The 25,481-nt window shown below is 41.5% G+C and overlaps 1 protein-coding gene across 1 annotated transcript in view; it reads left to right on the forward strand.

Annotated features, from left to right (window-relative positions):
* The first annotated feature begins 1,451 nt into the window (after nucleotides 1–1,451).
* The window catches only part of CPM (carboxypeptidase M), a 28,193-nt gene continuing 4,163 nt past the window's right edge, over nucleotides 1,452–25,481 (forward strand). The window contains exons 1-4 of the mRNA XM_058022893.1: nucleotides 1,452–1,476; nucleotides 1,670–1,826; nucleotides 16,583–16,680; nucleotides 23,908–24,080. Coding sequence (XP_057878876.1) covers nucleotides 1,459–1,476; nucleotides 1,670–1,826; nucleotides 16,583–16,680; nucleotides 23,908–24,080 — 446 coding nt within the window. The 5' untranslated portion in view covers nucleotides 1,452–1,458. The remainder of the gene's footprint in view (nucleotides 1,477–1,669; nucleotides 1,827–16,582; nucleotides 16,681–23,907; nucleotides 24,081–25,481) is intronic.

The raw sequence follows: 25,481 nt of genomic DNA on the forward strand, positions 1-25,481 counted from the left end.
AAAGACATCCATATTTAAGTCTCACAAGAATTTTGTTTTGTGAATAAGAGAGAGAGGGTCTTGTCAAGTTATAAAAGTTAAAATGAGGTGGAGTCAGTGTATGGGAGAAAGGCCCTGGGTCTGTCCCCTCCCTCAGAATACCATACTAGAAGGAACCCAATCCAGCAGAAATATAATATTACACATCTCTTTTAATCAAGTAGCCTTATAATTTGCATACATCCCTTGTTGTATGTCATATATGATTTGGAAGTCCTTCCCATGAACTAAGTGAGGTCTGGATGTGGACATCTTGCATCCTCAGATATATGTTCCTCTGGTACATTGGGATACTACAGATAGTTGCATTAAAATATAATTTCAAGCTTTATTTCTTAAAACTTAATGGTAAAAGAAAAAAGGTACTTATAAATTTAACAGCAATATTTTGTTTAACAAGGACTTCCGTTAAATATAGTGTCTTCTATTTGGAATACAGGACTTGTTATTTGAGGTTGGCTCATAGGTTCATTTCCTTTATTATCCTTTTCTGACATTAACCGGCATAGAAAATTTCAGAAGAAAGCAGATGAAATCCTACTGGTGTTATAACTTTTTTTCTCAGTAAAATTACAAAGAACTTACAAGTAGCTGCATTCTAATACTCAGCTATATCCACATTCATATTTTAAAATAAATGCAGACACTATCCTAATTTTTGTTGCTGGAAGCCAGCTTAACTTTCTTTCTCTTAGTTCTTTTCAATCTTCAAGACAACAAAAGGTGCTGAAAGAGCCTTTGTGGTGAATTCCAAGACCAAGATATCCCCAAGGCAATGTGGTTAGCGCAGAACCAAGAAAAGCACTTAATTCTGTAGATAGAATCCAGTCCTTTTAGTAAGCAAATACAAGCCTATTAAAAACCCATCTTTAAACAAAAAAGCCAAAGCAAAAATAGCGCAAGGTGGAAATTTAGTTGGATTTGTAGGTAAATTCTCTCACGGCTTATGCAGCAGGCTTTGTCTCTGGGTCCCCCAGGCGCTGCCGTTCTGATCACACGCCACGACCACACAGGTGCTGAGGAGGAGCTTGGATTTTATTGTGAATCGGAACAACACCAAAAGTCAGAACGTGACCGTTCGCACCCCTCCCCGGGTCGTTGTTTGGGGTTTTTTAATCCCTACAGACACCGCTCACCCCCTCCGGTGATAAACGAGGGAAAAGCAGCGGGGGCTGATGCGGGGAGGGCAGCGCCTGGCGGGAGCCGAGCCCCGCGCAGGTGGCAGCGAGGGAGGGGACGAGCGACAAGGGGCGGGAGGGAGGGAGGGATGTCTGTAGGGCCCGGGCCGGGCCCCGACCCCTGGGCGGGCCGGGCAGCGGAGTGGGTGGAGGGCGCGTCACTCGGGGCAGGGCCAGCGGGGATGGCGGCCCCCGCCCGCCCGGCGCGGCGCGGCACAGCCCCGGCGGCAGCGGCGGCAGCATGCGGGCGGCGGCCGCGGTACGGCGGGCACACCTGCTCCGGCGGGGCACAGGCGGGGACGGGGACGGGGACAGGGACAGGGACGGGGACGGGGAGGGAGGGAGGGAGGGAGGGAGGGAAGGCTGGCTGGCTCGCTCGCTCGCTGGCTCTCCGCGGGCTGGCCGCTGCCCCGGCGGTGCCCGCGGAGAAAGCTTCATCTGTCTGTCCCTAGGACGCGGTGGGCATCCTCATCCTCTGCCTGGCTTCGGCGGCGGCCGCGCTGGACTTCAAGTACCACCACACCGAGGAGCTGGAGGAGTTCCTGAGGGGGGTGCACGCCGCGCACCCCTCCCTCACCCACCTGCACAGCATCGGCCGCTCGGTGCAAGGTAAGCGCGCTGGGACGAGAGGAGAGACGCTTTTTGTTCTAACTAATTCGGGGCAGGTGTGGGTGAAGGTGGCGTTTCGTGGCTGCTTGCTGGCGGCGGGGCTGCTCTAACCAACCTATGAGAAGTTTCGTGTTCCTCTTGCTTAAGCGTGAATAACACACTCTGGCTGAAGCATCGTACGTGTCATCAGGGTAGAAGTTCTGCCAACATTTACTTTTCTGAGAATTGGAAACGTCCTGAGTGGCAATTTCAGAAAGAGGGCCGTCTTTATGGAACGTAGAACGTGTGGGACCCCTTTGCCAAGTGCCCGTTCTGGGAAGGACTATAATTAAGGAAGTGTGTTTCCTGACTTGTGGTTGTGTTAAAAATACCTCTTGATACAAGCTCCTGTGGTGTAGATGAAGAATAGAATTTCAGTCTCAAATGTTACAGCAAAATGTACTGAAATCAGTAATTACTTTTCCGACCTTATATTGATATTTTAATTTATGCCCCTGTGATTTCTTACCATAAATTTGGGGAGAAGTGGCTAATTTTTCAAAAGAGATTTAAAATATTAAAATCCATATGCAAATAAACACTAATGTACATTTTTTTTAATTCTAAGAAAACAAACAAAAAACGCCTAAACTGCTTCACTAGATTTCAGTTCAAGAAACTAAATCACTCTGAGAAGAGCTATAAAACTAGATAGAAAATCCATTCTTTAGAAACATCGTCTGTTCCTCTAATCCCATTTTGTACCACGGGAAGGAGACATTTGTAGCATCTATTATCAAATCCATGCTTGTGATTAAAAAATAAAAATCTGTATTCTTCTTGATCATGAACACATTGTCATGCCTTCTCACTTGTTTTACCATGTATCTCAAAGTAGAAGAGGAATCTTAGTTATTTCAACTGTGTTGGTTTTGGTTTCATCAAAGGCAGAATTAGATTGGATTATGTTATTCATCCATGCAAGAGGTTAATTCCTGTAAGTGCAGTTCCCTCCAGTGCAAACTAGCAATTATCCACATCCTTATTTTCATACCTTTAGAGAACTTAGCTAACATTCTGATGATAGGAATAGATTATGACTTTTCTGCCAGAAACTCAGCTGGCTTATCTTTGTGCAGGTAGGCAGAAACCTTTCATCCAACCTGAGAGATTGGAACTTTGACTTTTACATATCTAGATGCCTGAAAGCTGATAACATGAGGTGTTCAACTTGTCTGAGTTCCACCAGCATGAAAACTGGAAAATCATCATCTCTTGGTTGTGATTGAGCAATGCACTGAAACATCATTCAGATTTTGATATATTGCCTTCTGCTTTGCCAGACTCTGAGAATTGTGTGGGCTCTCCTCGTTGTTATTCTCGGTGCCACGTAAAGCAGAATGGCAGTGAAAAATGTGTAGTGCTCCTCTAGTCTTTCAGTTTTTTCTAAAAGTTAAGAGATTTCTACCTTTGTTGAGAAATGAGCCTTCAGAGTCATCTGCAATATGGCAGGGGACAGTACTGAATTAGGGTCTAATTTGGGGGTTTTTTTTGCTCATGCTAAAAGAAAGTTTTGTGATAACAGTGGTTATAGAATTCTGGTGAAAATGAAGTTTCAGTTTTGGTCCATGGGTTGAAGTTCTGTTCCTCTATTCTCAGTTAAGCTGCTGCAAGCAAGGCTGTCTGCGCGTGCACACTCCTGTGTGGGTTTACTAGTGTTGTCCTCCTGCCAGTTAGCTAAACCATGGTAGCTAAATGTACTTCTTGATGATGAGAAACAAAAATTAATTTAAGTACTATAAAACTGAGATCAGTGTGATGTAGTAAGTTGATAGTCCTGATATGAAAATTCTTGGTGATGAATACAATATCCCATGGATCAAAGTAACACCTATAAAGTCAACAGACATTATTTTACTATTAGCATGAATGGCTGTTGTTGCCATGTTATTTGTTAATCTATGTTCAATTTTATCTAATAATCTAGTATTTTATACTGCCATCTAGACTTGGATTATGAAGAATGTGAAGTAAAGGCTTGACTTTTGGTCGGTGTGTGTAGATTCAGAGCTCTGCAAGGATGTAAAAATCCAGCTCTTAGAAGTTGTGGAGGTTGATAGGGACCTGTGTATTACCACTTCAGAAAGTGATCGTGTGTAGTTCTTTAGGAGAAGTATCTAAACACTCTTCATGTCAGAAGCCTCACCTGCTTGAGGCAGATCATAAAGTAATTTAGGTCTAGAGGCTATCTAGTCTGAGCTCCTGTTCAAAGCCAGGCTCACTTGAAAGTTAATTATGGTGCTCAGGGCCCTCTCCACTCTACTTCTGAATATCTGCAAGGGTGGAGGTTCCACAGAGTCTCTAGGTACCTGAGCCACCTTGCAGCCCTTCAGCTGCACAGCTGCAACCCAGCCAGTCTGCAGTCTGTACCTGCCTGGGATTGTTTTCTTGAGTTGATAATCCATACATGGGGTTCTTTTGTTCCAGGTGTAGGATTTTGCATTTATCTTGGTCAAATTCCGTGAGTTTGCTGTCAAGAAATTCCTTCAGTTTCCCAGGGGCCCTCTGAATGGCAGCCCTGGCCCTGATGAAGATATTAAACAGCATCAGCCCCAGTACTGGCCCTTGAGGAATGCTGCTAATCATCTGCTGCCTCTTGAACCACCAGTTGTTCAGTCCAGTCAGCTTCTAGCCTACTTTACTGTAGTCTAATCAATAATCCCATAATCCCATATCCATAATCCCAGCTTGTTTACAAAGACACCATGAGGGTGGCTGGACACTGGAACAGGCTGCTCAGGGAGCATCCTTAGAGATATTCAACATCTGTCTGAACTCAGTCCTGTGCAGCTGGCTGTAGGTGGCCCTGCTTAAGGAGAGGAGTGGGACCAGGTGACCTCCAGAGGTCCCATGCAATTCCTGAATCTGTGATTCTGTTGAAAGCCTTGCTAAGGTCAAGACTAAATGAATAGGGTGCTTTGCTCCCTTTCACTAAGTCACTCATTTCTGCATAAAACCTAAACAGTCAAGTGTGATTTGTTAGGGATAAATCTGAGGCGAGATTTACATAATGTGTTTATTTGATGCATGTAGACTGTAATAGCGGTGTGCACAGCAGAATCTGTACCAAGATCCTCAATGGAAAACAAATGGAAAGATGCCAAATTTGTTGTGTAGTGGTTTACATCACCATAGAGAAAATCCCCCCTGCCAGATTACTAGGAGCACCTCTGCCAAGTTACTGAAAACAATGTGTTTTAGACTGGCAAAGGCCTGTTCAGTCTCCAGATCTGATTTGGAAGCTATGATATTTAGTTATGTATCTCATCTGCTAAGCTGTTATCCTTAAATGAGGGGTGAAAGGAGCTTAAAAGATGCAGCTTATTGGCTGACAAAACTGAGTGTTACCTTTTGGTCTAATTTAGTAGGTATCATCACATCCCTCAAGATTTGTAGGTAATTTGGTCTGTGAGAAACTGATAGAGTCTTAGCAGCAGGTAGGCAGAGATGTGTGATGGCCCAGAAAACATCTTAATTCTTTTACATTGTTTCAGGTGTGTTGTTGAATAAAGTTATAAAAGCTTTTTGTCAGGAGTTCAGTTTTCTGATATATCCAATATCCAACGTCAGAACAGAGTGTGCACTCTATAATAATAGAGGAACCTGCAGGGCTGCATCAGTCTGGGATGGGAGAATGGGACCTGGTGTAATCATATTAACCCATCCTGCCTAATGCCACCCCAGTGAGAAACAGGCTGACTCTTAGCAAGCAAATCTTAGAGTGCGTTACCAAAAGGAAAATAGTCAATGTACATGTAGGATCTGTGGCTTTTCATTGTGCAAGATACAGTGCTGTTGTTATTCTTTGAAAAGAAAATGAGGGTGGTGGGAAGCTGACTTAAGGATTCTAGCTGAACTGATGACCTCCTTAGAAGGACAAAAACAGCCAGGTATTGGAAGAATGGAGGAACTTCTGTAGTGGATCCACACTCTAAAAAGCCTTTTCAGATACACTCTGGATTGAGATAAAGTGATAGCATGCTAATTACAGCTTGGTTTAGATCTAGGTTTTCTGGAGGCCAGTCTGCATTTTTAGAATTCCAGTCAACTTTGGGACAGTTGTAAACATCCTCAGGCCAGATTCTGCTCACTGAAGGAAAGGTTGTGTATGGTTAAAGTGCCCCTGTCTTTACTTAATGAAGTTTCAAAGTTGACTTTATATATTAGTATCCCTTTGGCAGATTTCATCACTGGAGAGACAAAAGCTAAAAGAAACTGACCAGATTTTGTTCTGGTTCCACTAGAAATTCTCAGAAATACCTTGCAAAAGAACTGTCCTGAAAGCTTCTTTGGTCGAGAGTTCTGTGGCTTAGTCATCCAAATCTGACGCTTAGTGAACACCAATACTCAGTTGCTCTCTCTGTTGCCCTTGGACAGACACATTCTGTCCATTAATCTTAAACACTTGGCTAACTTTGGGGGGAATTTTTTGGTTTTGTTTTTAAGTAGTGAGTCTTGCTTATTAGCATTTTGCTGTCCCTGCTGTGTGAACAGGAGAGGCTGAAATGTGCAGGGGGTGTGTGTGTGTTTGCTGTGGGGTTTGTAGCTCAGGAGTGCAGGACTGGCCCGTGGCTGCGTGCATGGGTGGTGCTGTGGGCTGCAGGGAAGGAGTGCTCAGCAGGCCAGGTTTCCCAGTGATAAGGTGCCTGTTGGAGCACTTTGTCCCCTTCCTGCCTGCATTCATGTGCTTTTCTCCTTGGAAAACAGGAGGGAATGAGCATGCCCAGGTTTCCATCTGATAAGCAGCTGTGGCTTTGGCAGTAGGGCGTGCTAGGGATTGGGACTCAGGTAGCGCTGCATGCAACATGTGCCTGATAATAGAGTCAGTAGAAAACCTGGGCACTTAACCTGTCCATCATTGCTCACCAGCATCAGTGGAATGTGTGCCCAAGGTGTGCCAGAGGTCAGCTCAGACCTCCTGACCCCTCTGACTCTGTGCTGTTGATACCCTCAGGCATTTATGGGTGCCTGATACCTTTAGGCATTTATGGAAAACAGGGGAGTGCTGATTTAAGGTTCACTGCACTTCAGTGAAAATATTTAATAATAAAAGGCCAGGTGTTATATTTGTCTCATCTACACATAAATAGTGTGTGTATGTAGCTGGGAACTCATTTTAAGTTATTTATTGTGATGCAGTATGGAAGAAGCCTGAGTTACTGCCATCAATAGTAAAGTGCATTGTAAATTCTATTGAATTTACATTACAGACTTTTATGTTCTGGGGGTTTTTACTTTTTTTAAAGTACTAGAAAACAAGTTTTACTGCTGGGGAAAACAAAGCTGAAATATGTTACCCATGAAATGTTTGTTTTATTGTTTCATTGGGAATTATTTTTTGTTTGGCTCAAGGGTTCTGGCAGTGCATAAAAATAGAATGGGAAGGTTTTATACAGCCCACTGTACTTCAAGGTGAATTTCTTGGTGTTACCCATTATTAAATGCTAGTGCCAGTGTTTTTAAAAGTAGGAAGAAAAATGAAAGGTAACAGAGAGAATTCTTTTTGTCTTAAAAATAAACAAATTACCTAGATGAAAAATCCATAGCAAGTGTGTTGTCTTTAAAGACTATATGGTAGTTATTTTTTCTGTGGTTACATGATGCGAGGTATATTTGTGTAGAGGATTGTTACCTTAGGTTTGTTCCATTTGACTGCTGCAGATGACTTTCCTCCTGTCTCCAGTCCTTGATAATGTCTCCTCTTCTTTTCCCTCCTCCTTATCCCCACCCCACAAATTTCCTTACAGGCTTGTCATGCAAGCATGGTGTGTACATATGATATAAACATCGAGGCTTTTCAAAGTTTGTTTTTAGAAAGAAGAATGAATGAGGCATTTTCCACTCTGGGGGCCCCATGGTGCAAATAATACTAAAGTTGCTTAGCTCCAGTCCAGAATTCCATGTAAAAATGGGCATTCTAAAACGTACTGTGATAGTTAAATTCTTATCCATGCTTGCTCACTTCTGAATTTTTTTGCCCGTTATGGGTCACGTGTTCTTTCATGTCTCTCTAAATGCATGTTAATAAGATTTTTAGTAGGTTTACATGTTCATTTTAGTATTGCAAAGGTGTTTGGGTTCACAGATGGGTTTGATATTAATAGCCTTGTAATCTTTATTTGCAGCACATAATGTCCCTCACTGTGATGGGAAGAGGAAATAAAACAGAGAAGTACTGGCTCCTTCATGGTTTATCTAGTGAAAACTAAATCATGACGTTAAAAACAAGAAATATTAACTTGTATTCTTAAGTCTTCAGCTCCAAACTGAGCTTTGCTCTAAATCATGTGTTTAAATAGAAGTCACCATTACTATATTAGCTTTAGATTTTATTTGTCCTAACTGAAGCTAAAAATTCTTTAAATGCTGAAATATAGATTCATATACATTATCTGACTGCATCCTCTAGCAGTTTGACTGCTGTGGTGAGACTCAAGTAGTTTGTGTGCAATCAGTCCTCCAACAGCCAAGGACTAAGATTTTATCTGATGATAACAAGACCTAACTTTTCTTTCCTGTCAGTACAACTATGCTTTTTATATGGGTCATTTATAAAAAGCATATAGTTTGGTCAGCATCAGATGTTTAACAGATTGATAAGCTCAGACATTCCTCTTGGAGATGCAGTCACTGACTCTGCATTCCTATTCTCTTGCAGTGAAAGTAAAATTATTTGCTTAAGTTTTCTCTTCTTTACACTTGCTGTGAATTGGTCAATCATTTTTGTCCTGCCTTCTATGATCTCTCCTACTTAAATACACTTCTTTCAGAAAATTTTGGAGGAAAGTTTGTTCATCTGTTTTTTTCCTGTGAAACATGCTGCATCAGAGATTTCTGTCCCAGCTTAAATAAATAAATAAAGTGTGAGGGGAATCTATCCTAGCAACATAGATCAAACATTTCTCATATATAAACTGTTATCTAGTACTGAAGTTTTAATGTTGCAACTTCAAAATGGAAAGATCTGATCTGTTTAGAAAAAGTACATTGTTCACATGAGTAGCATTTATTTAGATTCAGCCTTTTGAGAAAAATCTCTGTTTTCCTGCTTCCTCTCTACCTTTTGCTTTGCAGTTGTCTGGTTGCAGCATATATGTGTCAGCCTTTTTTTCAGAGCAGTAAAAGTCTTAGGGCTGCAGCCATCCTGTTTCCCATCAGCAAGGCTTTGCAGCTTTCTCTGTTTGTTTAGAGACAGGCAGAACTGACTACTGGATATTGTAACTCACACCAGTGAAGTTAGCAATGCTCTGGAGCTTGTGTAACACAAAATCAGGAATTGCAGCTGGTGGATGCAGTATCCATATCCCTTTCTGGTGTTGAGGAAGTAAATATGTAAGATATTTTTCATGTTTGAGGGTTTTGTTTGTTTTAAAACTTAAGTAAAATATAGAACTCAAGGTATTAACAATGGTGCACAATGGACATAAATTAATGGTTTTTCCCCCTCACTTGTTGTAGAATTCTGCATTCTGGAGCATTGTGCATACATTTTTAGCCCTGTAAATGACATATCCTAATCACAAGCTTACTTAAAAAATAAAACTCTCATCTTGTGTCTGAGTTTTACCCAGATGGTCAATTTGTCTGCTTTCTCCTTTTAGCTTGAGAAGAACTTAGTAACACATCCCTCCTACCCCACTTCAGACAATGACACTTTTTAGTGGCAAAGTGTTTCTGGTGCCTTTCCATTCACTTCCCACAAAAGAAGAAGAGCAGTGTGCCCTGCATCCCTTCTGCCCAGCCTTTCTGCCTTGGACCTCTGGCTGTGGATCCTTGAAGGAACCAGTCTTGCTTATTTTCAGGTCTACCTAATTAAAGGTTTGCTGTGTGTAGCTATGGCATATTGTGTTCACATAAGTACATGGAGACCTACTTATGATACATTAATTAATTGTTTGCAAGACTTCTCACAGTGAAACATTTAGTTCATTAGACAGTCATTCTGCACATGTTTTTGTGTAGAAGAGAGATCTAGATAGTTTTTAGGGCTGGGATTTTTTTAAAATGAAATCTGAATGTGCATGTGATTTCTAAACTTCCTGGAAGTTCTGCTTTTGGATCTTTTTATTAATTAGAAGATTAATTTTAAGAAATGGACATGGAAAAACATAATGCATTGGACTGGCTGTAGATCTCTTCCCCTCACAGCTGAGAGAACACTCTCCTTGTAAAACTGTTCACTCTTATAAGCTGTGCAGTGGCTCAAATGTGAGAAAGAGGGTAGAGGATGTTTCTAAGCAGATGATTCTGCAGTTTGATATCTAGGACTTACTTGTTGTTATGGGAAAGGTCAGACCATGGCAGTCAGAGGCACTTAATTAAATTACTGTAGCTGCTACGTAACGTGCTGAGCTCACAGTGGATCTAGGACAGTTGAGTTACATTTCCTGTTTGTGCCTGGCCAGTGTGTTCTGCATCCATGGCCTTGCAGTTACCTGGGGCGTTTAAACAGAGCTTGAGCACATCTGGAAAAGTAACATTTATCCTAAATCTAAAATAAAAGCAAATTTCATTCTCAATAAGAAATGTACTCCTACTGTGTCCATTATTCTGTTTTCCAAAGAGCAGCTAGAGAAAATTAGGGGAATAAGGGTGGCACAGATGCCTTCCCTGCTCTGCACTTCAGCAGTGTGCAGCCAGGATGGTTCTGATGAAGCATTTTTCCTGATCGTGGTGTGCCGAGAGTACAGAGCTTGCTTTGATACACAATTGCATTAGGCTGATCTCAAAATCCCAAGAATAAACAAAGACCATCATAATGTGTTTGTTCAAGAGGCTAAGGACCAAATTACTTTGCTTGTGGGGGGTAACACAGCCTGATCCTTGGTTGCTGCCTTGTGTCTTTGTTTCCTTTCCTGAAAGCCGCTTGCTAGTGTTTCTAGAGACATTTGTTACCTGGTTTAGGAGAGAATCTGGAAATGCTGGTCGGACTAATGTAGCTTGTTAACTAAACCAGAAACAGATGATCATGGCACAGACTGGATTAGTTTTTAAAAATTTATCTAGTCTCCATTTTTCCGCCTTTATTGAGTTAAAAGGGTGGGGGGAGCTACTCAGTGTCTGGATTTGTAGGAGTCTGCTTGTCAGTGTTGAGATGTGTATGGTGTTGAGCTTCCTGTTCTTGAGGCAAACACAATGTCTGAGATCTGACAAGGATTTTTAGGGGTGTAGCAAGTCTCTTGGTGACGTACTTCAGTGAACTCAAATCCTCAAAGTGTGCCAGTAACTTCTCAGCCATGTATAAGCCACAGCCTGTAGAGTGCTCCTTCTGTTACCTTCAAGTGCCAGAAATAGTTCTACATCCTCTGTCTCTGGTGGTCAAAGTGTAGGCTAAACAAAACTATTGAATCTGGATAAATTGCACTTTAAAAGAAACAACCCCCTGTCCCTTATGACCAGCTTGTGTTACAAAAATCACTTTATTCATGATGATCCAATGGTACTATTGGTAATATTTATTACTTTCAAATATACAGTAGCTTTTCTGAAATTACTAGATGCATACCAGTTTCATAGCTTTCTCAGAATATAACATACACCTTTTTAGAACTAGGTTTAAAATCCCTGTGGTGATAGAAACAACAGTTGGTGAAAAGGGAAAAATAATCTATTTGGTTTCTGGGTGTAAATACGAACCCAGTTAGTGTTAATAGTAAAAAATAGCCTGCTCAGACTTCTCATCTTCTTAGTGAGCAATACAGAGTAAGGTTAGTATATCTTAATTTAAAACCAGTATTCCCTCTGCATTTTCTTTGTCTTTTACAAATTTATTTTTATTTATTGATTTTTTTTCAAATAACCTGTAAGCTACTATTGTAGAGACTATGTTCTGCATTGACAATTTTTCATTTTTGTATGAATTGTTTTGACTCCCTTCTTGTCTCAAGTGCTTTGGATACAAATAAACAGTATCTAGTGTTTTTAGAGTCATTTTTATTCCTTGTCATGTTTATTCCTTCAGTGCTGTTTATATGGTGCTGACTCTAATTTAGAGTGACTGGTGTTATCTCTTGGAGTAGATAGGAGCTGATTAAACAGTGGGAAATTGATATTTCTGTTTCCTTTTTGCCAAGAGAGAGCGCCGTAAGTCTGTAACAAGGGATCTGTGGAAGAGCCAGAAGTGTTAAGTTTAGCAGTGGCCCCCACATAGTGATTCAATTGCTGTCAGTGGCTGTAGACAGTGACAAATAATAAACCTGTAGCCAAATGTTACCTTGGGTGCTTTTGGCTTTTTTTCTGCTTACTAAGCACCATGCTGAATATTGCCAGACATACCAGGTTGATGTATGTGATTGATCTGTATCTCCTTATTCTTTAAAATAACTTGAAGACTTTCTTATATTTGAAGTGTTCTAGCTCTTCCTGGCATATTAACTTTGTTCATTACTAATGCCAGTGCTACTACAGGCCAAGTCTTTAGCTAATCCATTCTGTCTCAGTATACCTGAAAGTAAAGAAAAATGCTCACAAAAGAATTTGATGTTCAGTTGTTCTTACAGATGTTTATCTGATTTTAGCTTCAGGTATGTAGCTTATTTTGGCAGTGTTTTACTCGGTCTGGCTAGATTAAAATCACATATTTGTTCATATTTTGAAGGCAATACTGCTACATCAGTCATTCTGATTAACCATTTCTGGTTATACAAGTAATGTACTGGTACTTCAAATTCTCTTAGAATCTAAATCAAGCCATGTGTGGTTTTAGGCAGTCCCCTTGCAGAAGAAAAGTTCCCAGATGGCATTAGATTTTCCAGCTTGAATTGGTAATGACAAATCAGAGTGCCTGAGGGCAAGGGTGCTGCTGATGGTAGTTTAGCAAAAGGAATTACTCCTGGAGTCCTTCATTAGCTGTGGCAGTGTTTTGCTGGAAGACAATGTTGCCCTGAGGAGGCTCATCTGCCTGGAGAAGAGAATGCTTAGGGTGGAATCTTGTCACAGAATTCTAGCACTTGAAGGGTGGCTATAAAGAGGATGGATCCTCTATCTTCTCAAGAAGCCATGTGCAAAGAAGCAAAGGGCAATGGGTACAAGTTGCACTATGAGAGGTTTCATCTCAATAGAAGAAAATTTTATACAGTGAGAAGTTGAGATTTTATACAGTGAGAATGACTTCCCCAGAAATAAGGTAGAGTCCTCCCCACTGGAGGTTTTAAAGATGCAATTGAACCAAGTGCTAAAGAATCTTATCTAGGTTTCCTTTCCCATGTAGGGTTGGCCCAGATGATCTCGTCCTTCTAACCTGGGCTGTTCAATGATTCTGAGATTTGTTCTATGATTTAATTGCTCTGGGACCTCGCATTCTAATGAGAGTTAATCTTTCTTCCCCTCTTCTCTGTCCTGCACCTTTCTAGGTGGGGGCTGCCTCAACACAGAGCAGCACTACAGCAATTCCTGCCCATGAAGCCAATGTGCCAACCCAGCAGGACTGTAGTCAGTCTATTGCTTTTTCTTGGTCAAAGTGGTCCTCCCTGCAAACTCTTGAATCAGTACTCTAGCCTGACTGCTACTGACAGCGGGTCTGAGCCATTCCCCAGTCATTTCACTTCATTTCCTAGTCATAACTTTCTTTGAAATTAGGAGTTTTTCATAAATGAAACTGTAAAGAACAAAGTGAAGAAAAGCAGAAATAAAATTCAGAACAAAAACAGGGAGCACAATCCAGATTCTAACGTCTACACATTGATTTGATTTCTTTCCCAGTAGATCTGGAGATCAGTTTCAATTCTTCATTTTAATTACCAGGTTTTGTACATCTTTAGGATATGACACTACGTTGTGAACTAGTGGCAATGCTAGAAAACTTTTTAAAAAATTAAAAAGGCTACTCAGTCTACTAGAAGCTGTGTGGTCTGGCTCTGCTCCAATACGAGTCTTGTTACTTGTCCTGAGACACAGAGTTAGAAACACACGTTTGTCTTCATCACTTGAAATATAGTTCACTAATTAGTTGACGTCAGCTTTGCTTTGGCAATTTGGCAGTGAGAAATGGCTTTTCAAAGCACGAGAGGAAGCTTAGCTGTTCCCTTCAGGTACCAAACCAGAGTTATCTAGGCTTTGCTGATTAAAGGAAACCATCCATATGCTGAATCTTTTTACATGCAGTTAATTACAGCCGTATGGAAAGAAATCTTACATCATCCCTCCCAGATACACTATCCAGTACTGCAGGCTGAGCAGACCCAGGAATGTATTTTAATTGTTAATGGAAGGTTTAGTACTTCTTACAAGCTGGAAATGCCAGGAAATAATTGGTATCTCAGTTCATGGGAGTGTTTATGGTGTGGATGGCCCTCACACAAACTAAACAGTCTGAACACTAATGCAGGAACAACCAATTTACATCAGTACTTAATGTTAGTCTATACTTAGCTCTTCCTTGTGTTTCCCATGAGTGCAATCCACAGTGAGAGCAGCAGGAACAAGTACTGCTGATGGCAAGACACTGGAAGTATTATTTTTTATTTTGATATCAGAATACGCTATTATTTGTAGAAAATCTTAAATGATGGAAACATCTAGAGCACTTTATCTCTGTGTGGACTCTTTGCTTGAGTGTGTGTGATGAGCTGCATGTTGTAGGTTTGCAGCAGCCGCCTTTGGGCTGGGCTGTGGCAGAAAGGCTGCAGTCACTGCTGTGAGCAGGTGTGCTCCTCCTGGTGCAGAAGCCCACGTGGCAGCTGGCACCAAGGAGGGATGTCTGAACTTGCCCTCCAAAAGAGGGAATGGGAGCTGGGAAGCAGGCCTTAGAGGGCATAAGGGCAAAGAATCATAGGAGCATTCTGGAAGGACTCCTTGGTAATTCATTGCAAGTTGCCCCAGGATACAGCTATGGAGAGAATGACACATTGCAGAATTGGAAAATTTAGGTTGTTGTCCACACTTGATTATGAATAACAGTTTTTTCACTACCAGGATTGTTTTCAGTTCCAAACATATGCTACTGCAGCAAGATTTGTCATCTGTTTTCGCATAGCTGCAGGATGGTTGAGATTAGAGGGGCTCTGGAGGTTTTGGAAGGGAGAAGGGCTAGGGTGAGAGGATTTGTGTGTTCTCTTTCTTTCCTTTTTGAACAATAATGTGATTAAAAGTTAGTGTCTTTGGGTTCTCCACTCTGCAACTTGTCAAGGCTTACAGAAATCAAACTTCTTTTTTTATGAGACAGTGGTTCTACATACAGCAAGGCCAAATAACTAGCTTTCTTTCTTACCAAATCAGTTGCCACAAAATTATTTTTAAAAGTATGGATTGCTTGCTCACATTGTCCTTTAATGAAAGAGTCAGTAGCATCATCTCACAGCTTCGTGCATGGCGTGGTTACAGGGGTTGAACAACAATGTCTTCAAGAGCAGCTGCGAAACCAGGGGATACTGAGATCACTCTTGGTTGAATCTCTCAGCACTGTCTTGCTGCTTCTTGGTCCCAAGACTCTGATTCTGTTAACTGAGAAGTTAGTTTGGCAACCACTGTCTTCAGTTTTGCCTCTCTTACATGTTTCAGTGCATCATCCAGTGTTGCTTTGCCCACTCCAAGTTTTTCTCCCATTCCCAAAGCCATGACCCTTGTGGTAGAGCTGCTGTCAGCCAGTTGCACAGCTGGAAAAGAAAACAAAAATGCTGTGGCATGTGCATGACTACAGTGGTCGTGCCTTTGGGAATGGGAAGCTGGTACGCTCCAGAGTTTGTTTTCAGTGCAGATTTGATGACCCACAAAGCCTTAGGAAATAGGGCTTTTTATAGCATTGCATGTAGCAGTTCCTGTGTTCTGTCTGTCCTGCCAGCAGCAGTGGTGGCTGGGCTCCTCTCAGGCAGGCTGTGGGCCCCAACAGGACCTGTGTGGAGCTGGGGCCAGCTGCCACCCTGCAGGGCCTGGACATTGGCAATCTTTAGCCTGTCACTGCTTTTATCAAGTCACTGGTCCAGTTTCATTGCTGCCATCTGCTGAAACTTGAATTTTCCACCTCACTGAGCAGACTAGTGGGAAGCACAGATTTGCAGATGAGGTCTGAAATGCCACAGTATCACTTAAAATAATAACAAAAAATTTCCTCTCCTCACCCTTTCCCCCTGCTTAAATGTGGACTTCCAAAATGTATGTATGTTTATTTTGGTGCTTAAAGTTCAGCTTCTTGTGCAGCTTTAGTGGTCCTAACTAATACTCTTTCTGTAGCTTTTAATTCTTTCCCTGCTGATGTATTTGAAATATGTCTCTGATACTGCTCTTTCTGGTACCTCCTGTTTTCTGAGTAGTAATGCATGAATATGTTTAACTTTTTTGTGTTGTCTTTAGTACAAAACCAGATGTTCTTTCTTTGTGATAATGAAAATTTCTGTATATATTTCAAAAAAGCCTTATGATTTAAAATTTGGGGGGGGGGAAGAGTGGTGTTATTTGCTAAATTTAATTTGAAAATTGTTTTTTACAAAAAAAAGAAGAGCCTTCTTTTCTAGTCCTGGTTAAATGCTTTAGAAATTGCAGAGTTTATTATGTACTTGGGCAGAAGGCAAAACATATTTATTCCTATAACTAATATTGCAAATATTCATAGAGTAAAAGAACCCCACAGTCTACTTTGATATGTTATTATAGGACTGAGTGGGCACCAATGAAATACGAGGATTTGTACAATGGTCTTAATGACCAACTCTTTTTATTCTTCTAAGGCTTGTATAATTTTACACATGTTTTGAAAAATGTCTTTTCCCCTTCCCCTCCTAAAGGTAGAGACCTGTGGGTTCTTGTTCTGGGAAGGTTTCCAACCCATCATAAGATTGGCATTCCAGAGTTCAAGTATGTTGCTAATATGCATGGGGATGAGGTACGTTTCAATTTTTGCAATGTCATTTATACCAAATACACTGTACCAGAGGTTCAGAGTGAGCTTCTCTCAGTCATGTTCTTTTTATTATTGAGATATTTCATAACTCAAGGAAGACAAAACATGTGTGTATTTATTGAGGAATTTTCAGATAAATAAAGTTCCCTTGTTTTGGTGGAAGGGCCTTAGGAGACCTTACATCATGGTGCAGAGTCCAACAATCCTACACTCAAGACCTCTCTTAAGGAGAGAGCTTTGTCTTCTCCACCTGAGCAAACCCAGAGGCTTTACGTTTCCCAGCAATGCATCAGATGCAGTAGTTTGCTTGTACATTGTTATTGCCTAGGCATGAAATATGACTGATAGAACTCTTTAAATACATCCTAAGATTAAACAATAATTGCTGTGAAGCATCAAATTATTTATTGTAGGAAGAAAATTTATCTTGGAAACCTTAAGCTAGGAACAGCTAGATTCACCTGAGATAACACAGAGTACAAAAGAAAAAGCAATGCCAGAACAATAGACTTGCTCTGGGAAGAATGCCCACTTATTAATGATCAAGGAGGAATTGTGATTATGAGCCTACCTGGTGCACTACCTGAATCTGAATCAGAAAGAATCAAAGTTTTGCTGTTCTCTATAGTACTTTTTTGCTTTATATTTCTTTTATTCCTTGCCTTTACCTGATTGTATTAGTCATCTGCAGGATAAGTTGAAACTGCACAATATGTTTTTATGCAGCCTTTCATGTGAAGGTTAAATAATTTAACAGGAGTAGCAAGGTATATATGTGCTAGACTGTGAATTGCCAAATTAAGAAAGATGGAGGTAGTAGAAGGTGTATCCTGTGCAAAGGGTAACGTGTCAGGAGTTATTGCTCTGTGTGAGCACTTGCACGCCTACGGGCACTTGTGACATTATGTGCCAAGAATTTTCCCCAAGTTAGACTAGTTTCACCTTGTTCAACACTGGCCTTGCTCAAAGTGCTGCTGGGAGTTTGACTGCTTGGGAATTTAACTCTATGTGGGAGGAGGCTGGTTCGTGGTGTCAGGTGGGTACGTGTGTCACTGGGTGCCCAGGTAGGGTTTGCAGCTCCCGGAGCACACCTGGTGTGGTCACCACGGTATCCAGAGGCCGGGGCTCCATCCCACGGTCCCTGCAGGCTGCTGGAGGGCATGGCAAACCTCTGACTGTAGTCAGCCAGCTTTGGTGGGGAGGAGGTGGAGGGCAGGATATGATCTCATCCAGGATGGGCTGGCTTGCAAATCCAATATTGCTGGACTGCAAAAGGCCACACGTACTGAAGTCTCCACAAGGAAGCACCCCTGTCATTATCACTGCTGGATGTGCATGAGGAGCTTTGGCCATAGGAACACACATTGTTTGCACATCCACAGGGCTGGGAATTGCTGGGGATTGGCAACTCAGATCACTGCCTAGGATCTGAGTTTTTTATTGACTTCATGAGGAAATTAGGCTAGATTTTCTTTTAAAGTCAGACACAGTGCCAGATGGTGTGAGCAGGGTTGATCCTTGAGCTGCCTGGCTAAGGCGTCCAACATTCCAGTTGTTTGTCTGACCAAGCTCACACCTAGGGAGCATTCCAGAAATAGAGCTATTCCTCCTTTTCAGACCCTCATCATGATTTTTGCTATATGTGGTTTTTGGGTACATACAGGTGAAACAAATAAACATACAAACACAGTTGGTGTTTGGGGCTTTTTAAAATCTCATCATAAATGTGTTTCAGATGGCAGGAAATGAATTCCTCATATAGAGAAGCATTGGAGAACTTGAATATTTTTTCCCCATAATCTAAGATTCTGCTGGACTAGTCTCTGGGGATAGATTCAACTACCCCTACAATATATTAGACAGATAAGCTTTGCACTAATTATACAACAAGCTTCAATTTGTGTGCCAGAGTCTTTCATAAATTGAAATTGTGGGATTATGGCTTCATTGATCCAGTCAGGCCTTTTGTGCTCCAGTGACGTTTTCCACAAAAGATAAAAAATTAGAAGTTCTGTTCTCAAGTGTTGTTTGGTGAAGCTGCCCTTCCAGCCTGTTATGATCATGCATATGTCACTTAACTTTGACTCAGCTGGCCCACTGCTCCAAACACATAAAAGTTGGGGTGGAACCTGAATTACATGTGTGTGGGCTGTTCACACGTGCTGCTGGAAGAAAATCTAGGTTATTTGGAAAGCTGCCCAATAGGGAAGTTCTAATAAAGTAATCTGAGTATGCAGTACCATGAGAGGAGTATTTTTTTCAGAACTGAAAAGATTTATTTTTTTAAGCAAGTTTATTTTTCTTGATACTGTAAGACATAACCAGCCAAGATCTAAAAGATTGTAGTTTTGTGTTCACTGTTGCCAGATAGAGTGAACTTTTGCCCCAGATCCACTGAGAGGCAGCAAAAAACTTCTCCCATTCTTTATGTTGCCTGCATGAAGCTGGACACCATTTTTAGCAGTACTTTTTGTTTAACCTGAGCCAAATGAAAACTGATTTAAGCTAACTTTAATCAAGATGGTGGTAACTGACTGCACAAAATGCATAAGCCTGTGAAATGTTGTTGAAGTCTGCAGGGGGAAGGTGAGGGAGAGGTTGCCTGATCTTCTGGGGCAGCTCCCATTCTGAATTAGACAGGAGCCTCTCTTGCCCCAGTCTTGTGCTCTTACTTGAAAGGCCTTCTCTTTCCAAGTCACACACCCCTCCCTGGGGAAGAACTCCTCTGCTCAACACCAACCACAGCCAAACCCCCAGATGCTCCCAAGTCACGAATGGAGCAAAACCATTTGGGCCCTCTGTGCCAGTGACTGGAGTGCTTTCCACACAAACAGGATCTAGCTGGAAGGCTCTTCCTGAGCCATGGATATCACTGCAGGGAAACCCCTTAAGGAAAAGCACATCTGAACAAGCTGTAAACTTCCTGTGTGCTTCTGCTCTCCCCCTTTCATGTGCTGATATATGGCTTTAGCTTTCTGCAGCTGTAGTGTAACTGTGTCATCACAAGATAAACTCTTTCTCAGGATGGCAGTGCTGATATCAGTCCTTTTCTTTTAAAGTGTCCACTTCTCATCACTTTATTTTCTCAGTATATGAAATAGCAACAGTGCAAATAATATTAAATAATATCATCACTTATTTATAATAAACAATAGTTTATTTATAATAATATAAATAAAACACTAATATAAATAATATAATAATATCGTAGTATAAAATATTATTAAAAATAGTAGTGTTTTTCCTTTTTCACTGTGTGAAACTGAGCCTATACTGATAGGTCTGGACTAGCCTATGTGAAAGGATATGTTTATCTGCTGCCTTATCTTGTGAAATAAGTTAAAGCAACTCTACCCTATTTTCCATGTCATCATAGGCACAGTCATATCCACAGTTGGGTTTCCTGAAATATTAGAGCTTAAGTGATTAAGGGCTGGAGTAGATTTATTTGTGATTAATATAAAATATAATGGAGTCTTAAAAATTCATCAAACAATAAGCTAATGAGGCTTGTGCAGAATTTCTTACACTTATTTCTAAAAAATTAATGGAAGCTGCATTTACTCTATCAAAATACCACTGTTGAAAAAAAGGCTGTTTTTTTATCATCTGATAAGAAAAAAATCATTGCACAAAAAGAATGCTGCATGTACTGCACAACTTATAGAATACTTGCATATATTGCTATGAGGAATCCTAAGTCCATATTCCCATGTCCCAGTCCTGTGTGATATGTTATTGAAGTGATATGCAGGGAAACAGCATTTGCTCTAGGAAAACCCCCACTGTTTATAAAAACATTTATTGGATAGTAAACTGTTTTCCACCTAGCTTCAGTATTAGCTGATGTGATGTGAAGAAAGGTCAGAAGAACCAGAAATTTAAAAATTCAAATCAATCAAATCTCAATGCTAACAACAGACTTTGAAAAAAGCTGGATGTTGCTGAGCACATTTTATTTCAGCACATTTTAACACTGCCTCGCTGCAGTTACTTTTTCCTTATCTTTCTTCACACTCTTCTGAGCGGGAAAAGAAAAAGCTGCCCATGTCTCACCCAGGTAAATTCTGAAGCTGGTGGAGTTTGTCCAGGTGGTAACAACTTGTGCCAGCTACTGGTTCAGAAGCATTTCCTTCAGTGATAAACCAGAGAGCTGCAGTTCCTGTCACACATGTGGTGTTTCTCAGATGGCCATAGAGATTGCTGCTGCAGCAATGAAGGGATGTGAGCCAAACTTGGCACAAGCCAATGGTGTGTTTTAGCCAAGAAGGGCAGCCCCAGTGGGGTGTGTCCCAGCAGTGCATGATAATTAGAGCAGTACAAGTGTTAAAAATAAATAACATCCTGCAAGTGTAGCGTTTCAGTGGGAAGCCAGTCTGGCCTGCTGCTGACACTGAGCTTCCTTAGGTGGGGTTGTTGTGCCTGGTGTGCTGAGCCTGGCCTGTGGAGCAGCCAGGGCTGGAGCAGGGAGCCAGGCAAGGCTGTGCTGCCCTGGAACAGGTCCTTCCTGACTGCTTGCATCTTTCTTTCAACATCGTTCAGCTTAAAAACCAGGCCACGTTTAAGGAAAGAATTTTAATAATAAAAATGGGCAGAGTCCATCCACCCATAGTCCCCTGGTATTAGGTCTCTGTCATGTGGTGAGAGCGCTGCTCTAAACCCAGGGCTGCTGCAGTAAAGTGTTACAGCACAGGTGCAATTGCTCCTCACCTTAATCTGCTGACTGGCTGCTGCTCAGGCCTCTTGAGTAATCCTGTGGCACTGAGCAGGGTGCTGACACAGCCCTGCCAGCAGGCAGAGTCAGGGTAAAGGATTCGTGTACAGAAGCAGCAGTTGCACCCTTTTCTGCAGCATTGATCCATGTCCTGACACACGCACGCTTCTTCATTCGAGGCTTCCCTGAGGATCACTGGAAGCCTTTCCTGCTGACTTTCTCCCTTTGGGGCACAGGAGGAAGCTGACAGCTGAAAGTGCACAGAGAAACTCAATGTCTAATTGTATCCCTGAGGTGGGAGAAAGGGATTTCCTTTGCTTTTCTGTCGCCCTTCCTGTGAAACACAGTAGCACAATCTTCTTTGGCATCTCATCTCCCCTGGGATACTGCAATCAAAGCTGAATGTCCACGTCCTCTCAAAGCCCAGAACACATTCATGCTGTCCCCTGCTCTTCTCTCTTTCTTTGTATTAAACCTGAGGCTGGTAAAGGTGTCTGTCCAGTAAGGTTACTGTCAGCAGCCTACCTTCAGTGTTTCTAGATCCTTTATTTGAAGCTCTAAAATAAAAGTGACTCATAACTCTTATCCAGAGACACTCCTGACCTCTGTAGCAACAGGGTAAAGCTGGACTGAGCAGCAGATACTTTCCAAGGGATGATCAAAACTTGACCTTGAACTTAAACTTTCCCAGAAACAAAAATTTCCCCTCAGATACTTCCAGATGTGCTTTCCCAAGCAATGCAGGGTGCTCTGGACCAAAACAAAACCACCCCTCTGTTACCACACCAAAACAGTGGTAATAAGTATATTCTTCTCTCACAGTGTAAGCACCCAAGTGCCAGCACTTTTATGATAATCTGAACTGCCTAATGTCCTGAGTACAACTACAGCTATACCAGGAATCCTATAAAATAGTTTGTAAAACACTGCACATGTAACTAAATCTGGGATTAACTTTTAATTGCAAATAATATAATCTGTGAAAATCTGGTCATCTTTCATTCTTTGTAAATATTGTTCTTTTCCACCACATTCTTTTGTTCCTTTTCTTTTCTCCCCTTTCTGCTCCTGCTTCTCTACCCTTTCTTTTTGGGACTTATTTTGGTCAGGCACTGAAGAGCAGTACAGCAGGAGAAGAGCACTCTGCCAGGTTCCCAGGCAGCAGTCCAGTCTTGTCTCTGTGGTAGAGCTGTTCTTGCTGATTCTGAGTCTGGTAACTTCATCTCTCATGCCCAGGGCCATGAGTTGGCTGATTTCTCTCCTCTCCTGTCCTCTCCTCTCCTTTCTTCCCCCACCTTATAAAGTTCCCAAGATGTCTATCACCCTTTTCAAGAGCTGCCTGTACAAGACAGGTTCTGTTGCATCCCTTTTTAGATTTCACAGAGTGTATTTATCAAACCTGCAGAGCAGTCTGTTTTCACATACTCAGGTGCTGGTTTAGATCCTGTTGTGATATGCCAGGCTTTGTTCTCTGAGATAAAGTAGAGATAAATTATCTCTAGAACTCATCTGCTTGCAAGTCTTGGTTTGTTCCCTTTCCAGACAGGGTTTAGGAACCCTAAAGCATCCTTGAGGAATGGGTCACAGTGCTGTGGAAAGTGCCCCTGGAAAGCAAGGCTCAATGAACACTAGCACTGGTTTCTGGGGTACAATAGAATTGTCCTTAACTCTTGACACTATTTTGCCTAAAATCTGATAGACTAAAGGGAGATGTCAGGTTTCATGACTTACACAAACTTACATGAACAAAAATGTTTAGCTTTTTCTCTGCAACTACCTCTCCTTGATCCAAAGTCTGTATCCAAATGTCTAAATGTCTTTCCATGTCCTTTTCTAAGGTTTTTTTTTATTTCCCCAATGCACATGCTCATGGCATTAAAATAAAGCAATGTAACAGAAGTATCTAGTGGCCTCTTTGATCTTGTATTAATATTGACTTCCATAAAAGAGGATCAACAAGAAAAAATTCTGCTCTGTGGCATCCTGTAAAATGTGGCAGACTTGTCCTCCCTTCCTTCTGAAGCTCCACTGCCAGGTGGTGCCACACAGTGCTGGCACTCGTGTGTGGGGTCACAGCGCAGAGCTGGGACCCTGCAGTGGGACTGAGAAAATGCAGAGGAGTGTTCCCAAGCCCACATGATGTTTATCAGGCAGCTTCAGTTTTTGTTATAGCTGTTCCTTATCCATGCAAGATTTAAGCAGTGCATCTTGACACAGTCAGCTTCCCATTATACAAAAAGGTCTGGTTGATCTGGGTTTAAAACCCTTGTGAAAACCCTCCAGCGATTCCTTTAATCTACTCAGTTGCTTTAAATATATTTAGGGGAGAGCATAAAACAAAGTAATGTGGATCAGTGTGCTCTCATATGCCTTGTATGTCTGTGCAGTCCATAAGAAAAACCTGGAAGTTCAAGGCAGTGGATATTTATTTATTTATTTATTTATTTTCTTCTTCCATATCTGACTTAAGGTCAATTTTGTGCTTCTTTACACAGACTGTTGGGAGAGAAATCCTGCTCCATTTGATAGATTTCCTGGTGACCAGCTATGGACGTGACCCAGTTATTACTCGCTTGCTCAATAATACCCGGATCCATATCATGCCAACCATGAATCCTGATGGATTTGAAGCTACAAAAGTGCCTGATTGTTATTACACACCAGGAAGGTAAGGGTGGCTTAGGAGGGTGGGAAGGGTAAAATAAATGGGTGGGGAGTAATAATTGCAGCTAGCCAGAAGACTGAATCACACTTGGTGGAGAGCAGAGTCTACAGGATGTGCTAGGGCTAATTTTTGCCTTCTGAAGACACATTGTTATGGCATAGAGTTTCTGAAAGATTGAGTCAGACTGGTGTTTATATGTGGTGGAGCCAGAAAAAGATTGGTCAGAATTGGTGTAATGACCTCACCTTTTAGGCAGGAGACCCAGATTGCGAATACAAGCACAATTCCCCATTCTGTAGCACCTTAGAGTGCTACAAGAAAAGAAGGAAAATTCCACCCACAGGGATCTGTTTCAATTGGAGAATTCTGTAACCCTTCTTAATGTCAAAAGGTGTGTCTAAGCTTGTTGAATGGACTTTAGCCATGTGTTTAAAAATAATGTTGGATGTGGATTTAGTAAGAAGGAGGAGTTACACAAGCAGAGCTGGCTATAAATAGGTTCTTTGCTAATAGTGATGGTAGGGAAGAAAACCTACACAGAGGAAAATATAACTTGACATTGCATCCTGTGCTGCTTTTGCATTCTTTATTGTGACTATTGCAGAGACCAAAAAGGGGATGAAAAGCTTAACAAGCTAGAAGAGGGAAAGAGACAGTGAGAGAATGGGAATAAAAGCCCAAAGGACAGATTTGGAATGTGCAGAAAAAGCAAACCCATGAGCTGGAAGTTCTCTTGGATCACTGGCATTGGCAACACCAGACACAAGTGAAAAGAAAGTTTAGGTAGTTTAGTTCTTCTTTAGGTGACCAGTGTAGGCCCTCCATTTTATTAAGAAAAAATGTTTTCCTCAGCAAATAGATGGGACGTGTATGGAGGCGGGTATTTTTTATCCCCTCGCTGTCAAATAGACAGAGTTTAACAGACTGAGCTCAAAAATTATCACAGTCAACAGTGAATACCCTCTTCATTCCTGTGCTGACCTAACTGAGAGAAAAAGCAAGAGAGTATTTGAACAGGCTGGGCATTATGGGTCAGGGAGAATAAATGCATCCTGTGTTTGACTCCATTTTTTCTGTCTGTTGAGAGTGAGAACAGCCCAAGGGATACGGCCATTCAATAGTTACCTTGGGCCTCTATACAAGCAGGAAAAACACATACAGGAAGAGGACAAAATCCTTCTGATCTGGCTCTGGTTTTTCTGATTCAGTTATGAGTAGGTGTGCATTCTGTGTGCAAGTTAAATATTCTCTGTTTCCATTTAGAAATGTTTTATTGTGGCCTATGAAAACTCCAGTGCTGCCAGAAAGCAAACTGGACTCCACCACTGTAACGCTTGAGAAATAAAAAATGGTCATCTTCCCTGCTCCCTGAAAATACTAGCACACCACAGACCTGGAGAAGTG

The sequence above is a fragment of the Melospiza georgiana genome, chromosome 4 (genome assembly GCF_028018845.1).
Source record: "Melospiza georgiana isolate bMelGeo1 chromosome 4, bMelGeo1.pri, whole genome shotgun sequence".
NCBI classification, from domain to species: Eukaryota; Metazoa; Chordata; class Aves; order Passeriformes; family Passerellidae; genus Melospiza; species Melospiza georgiana.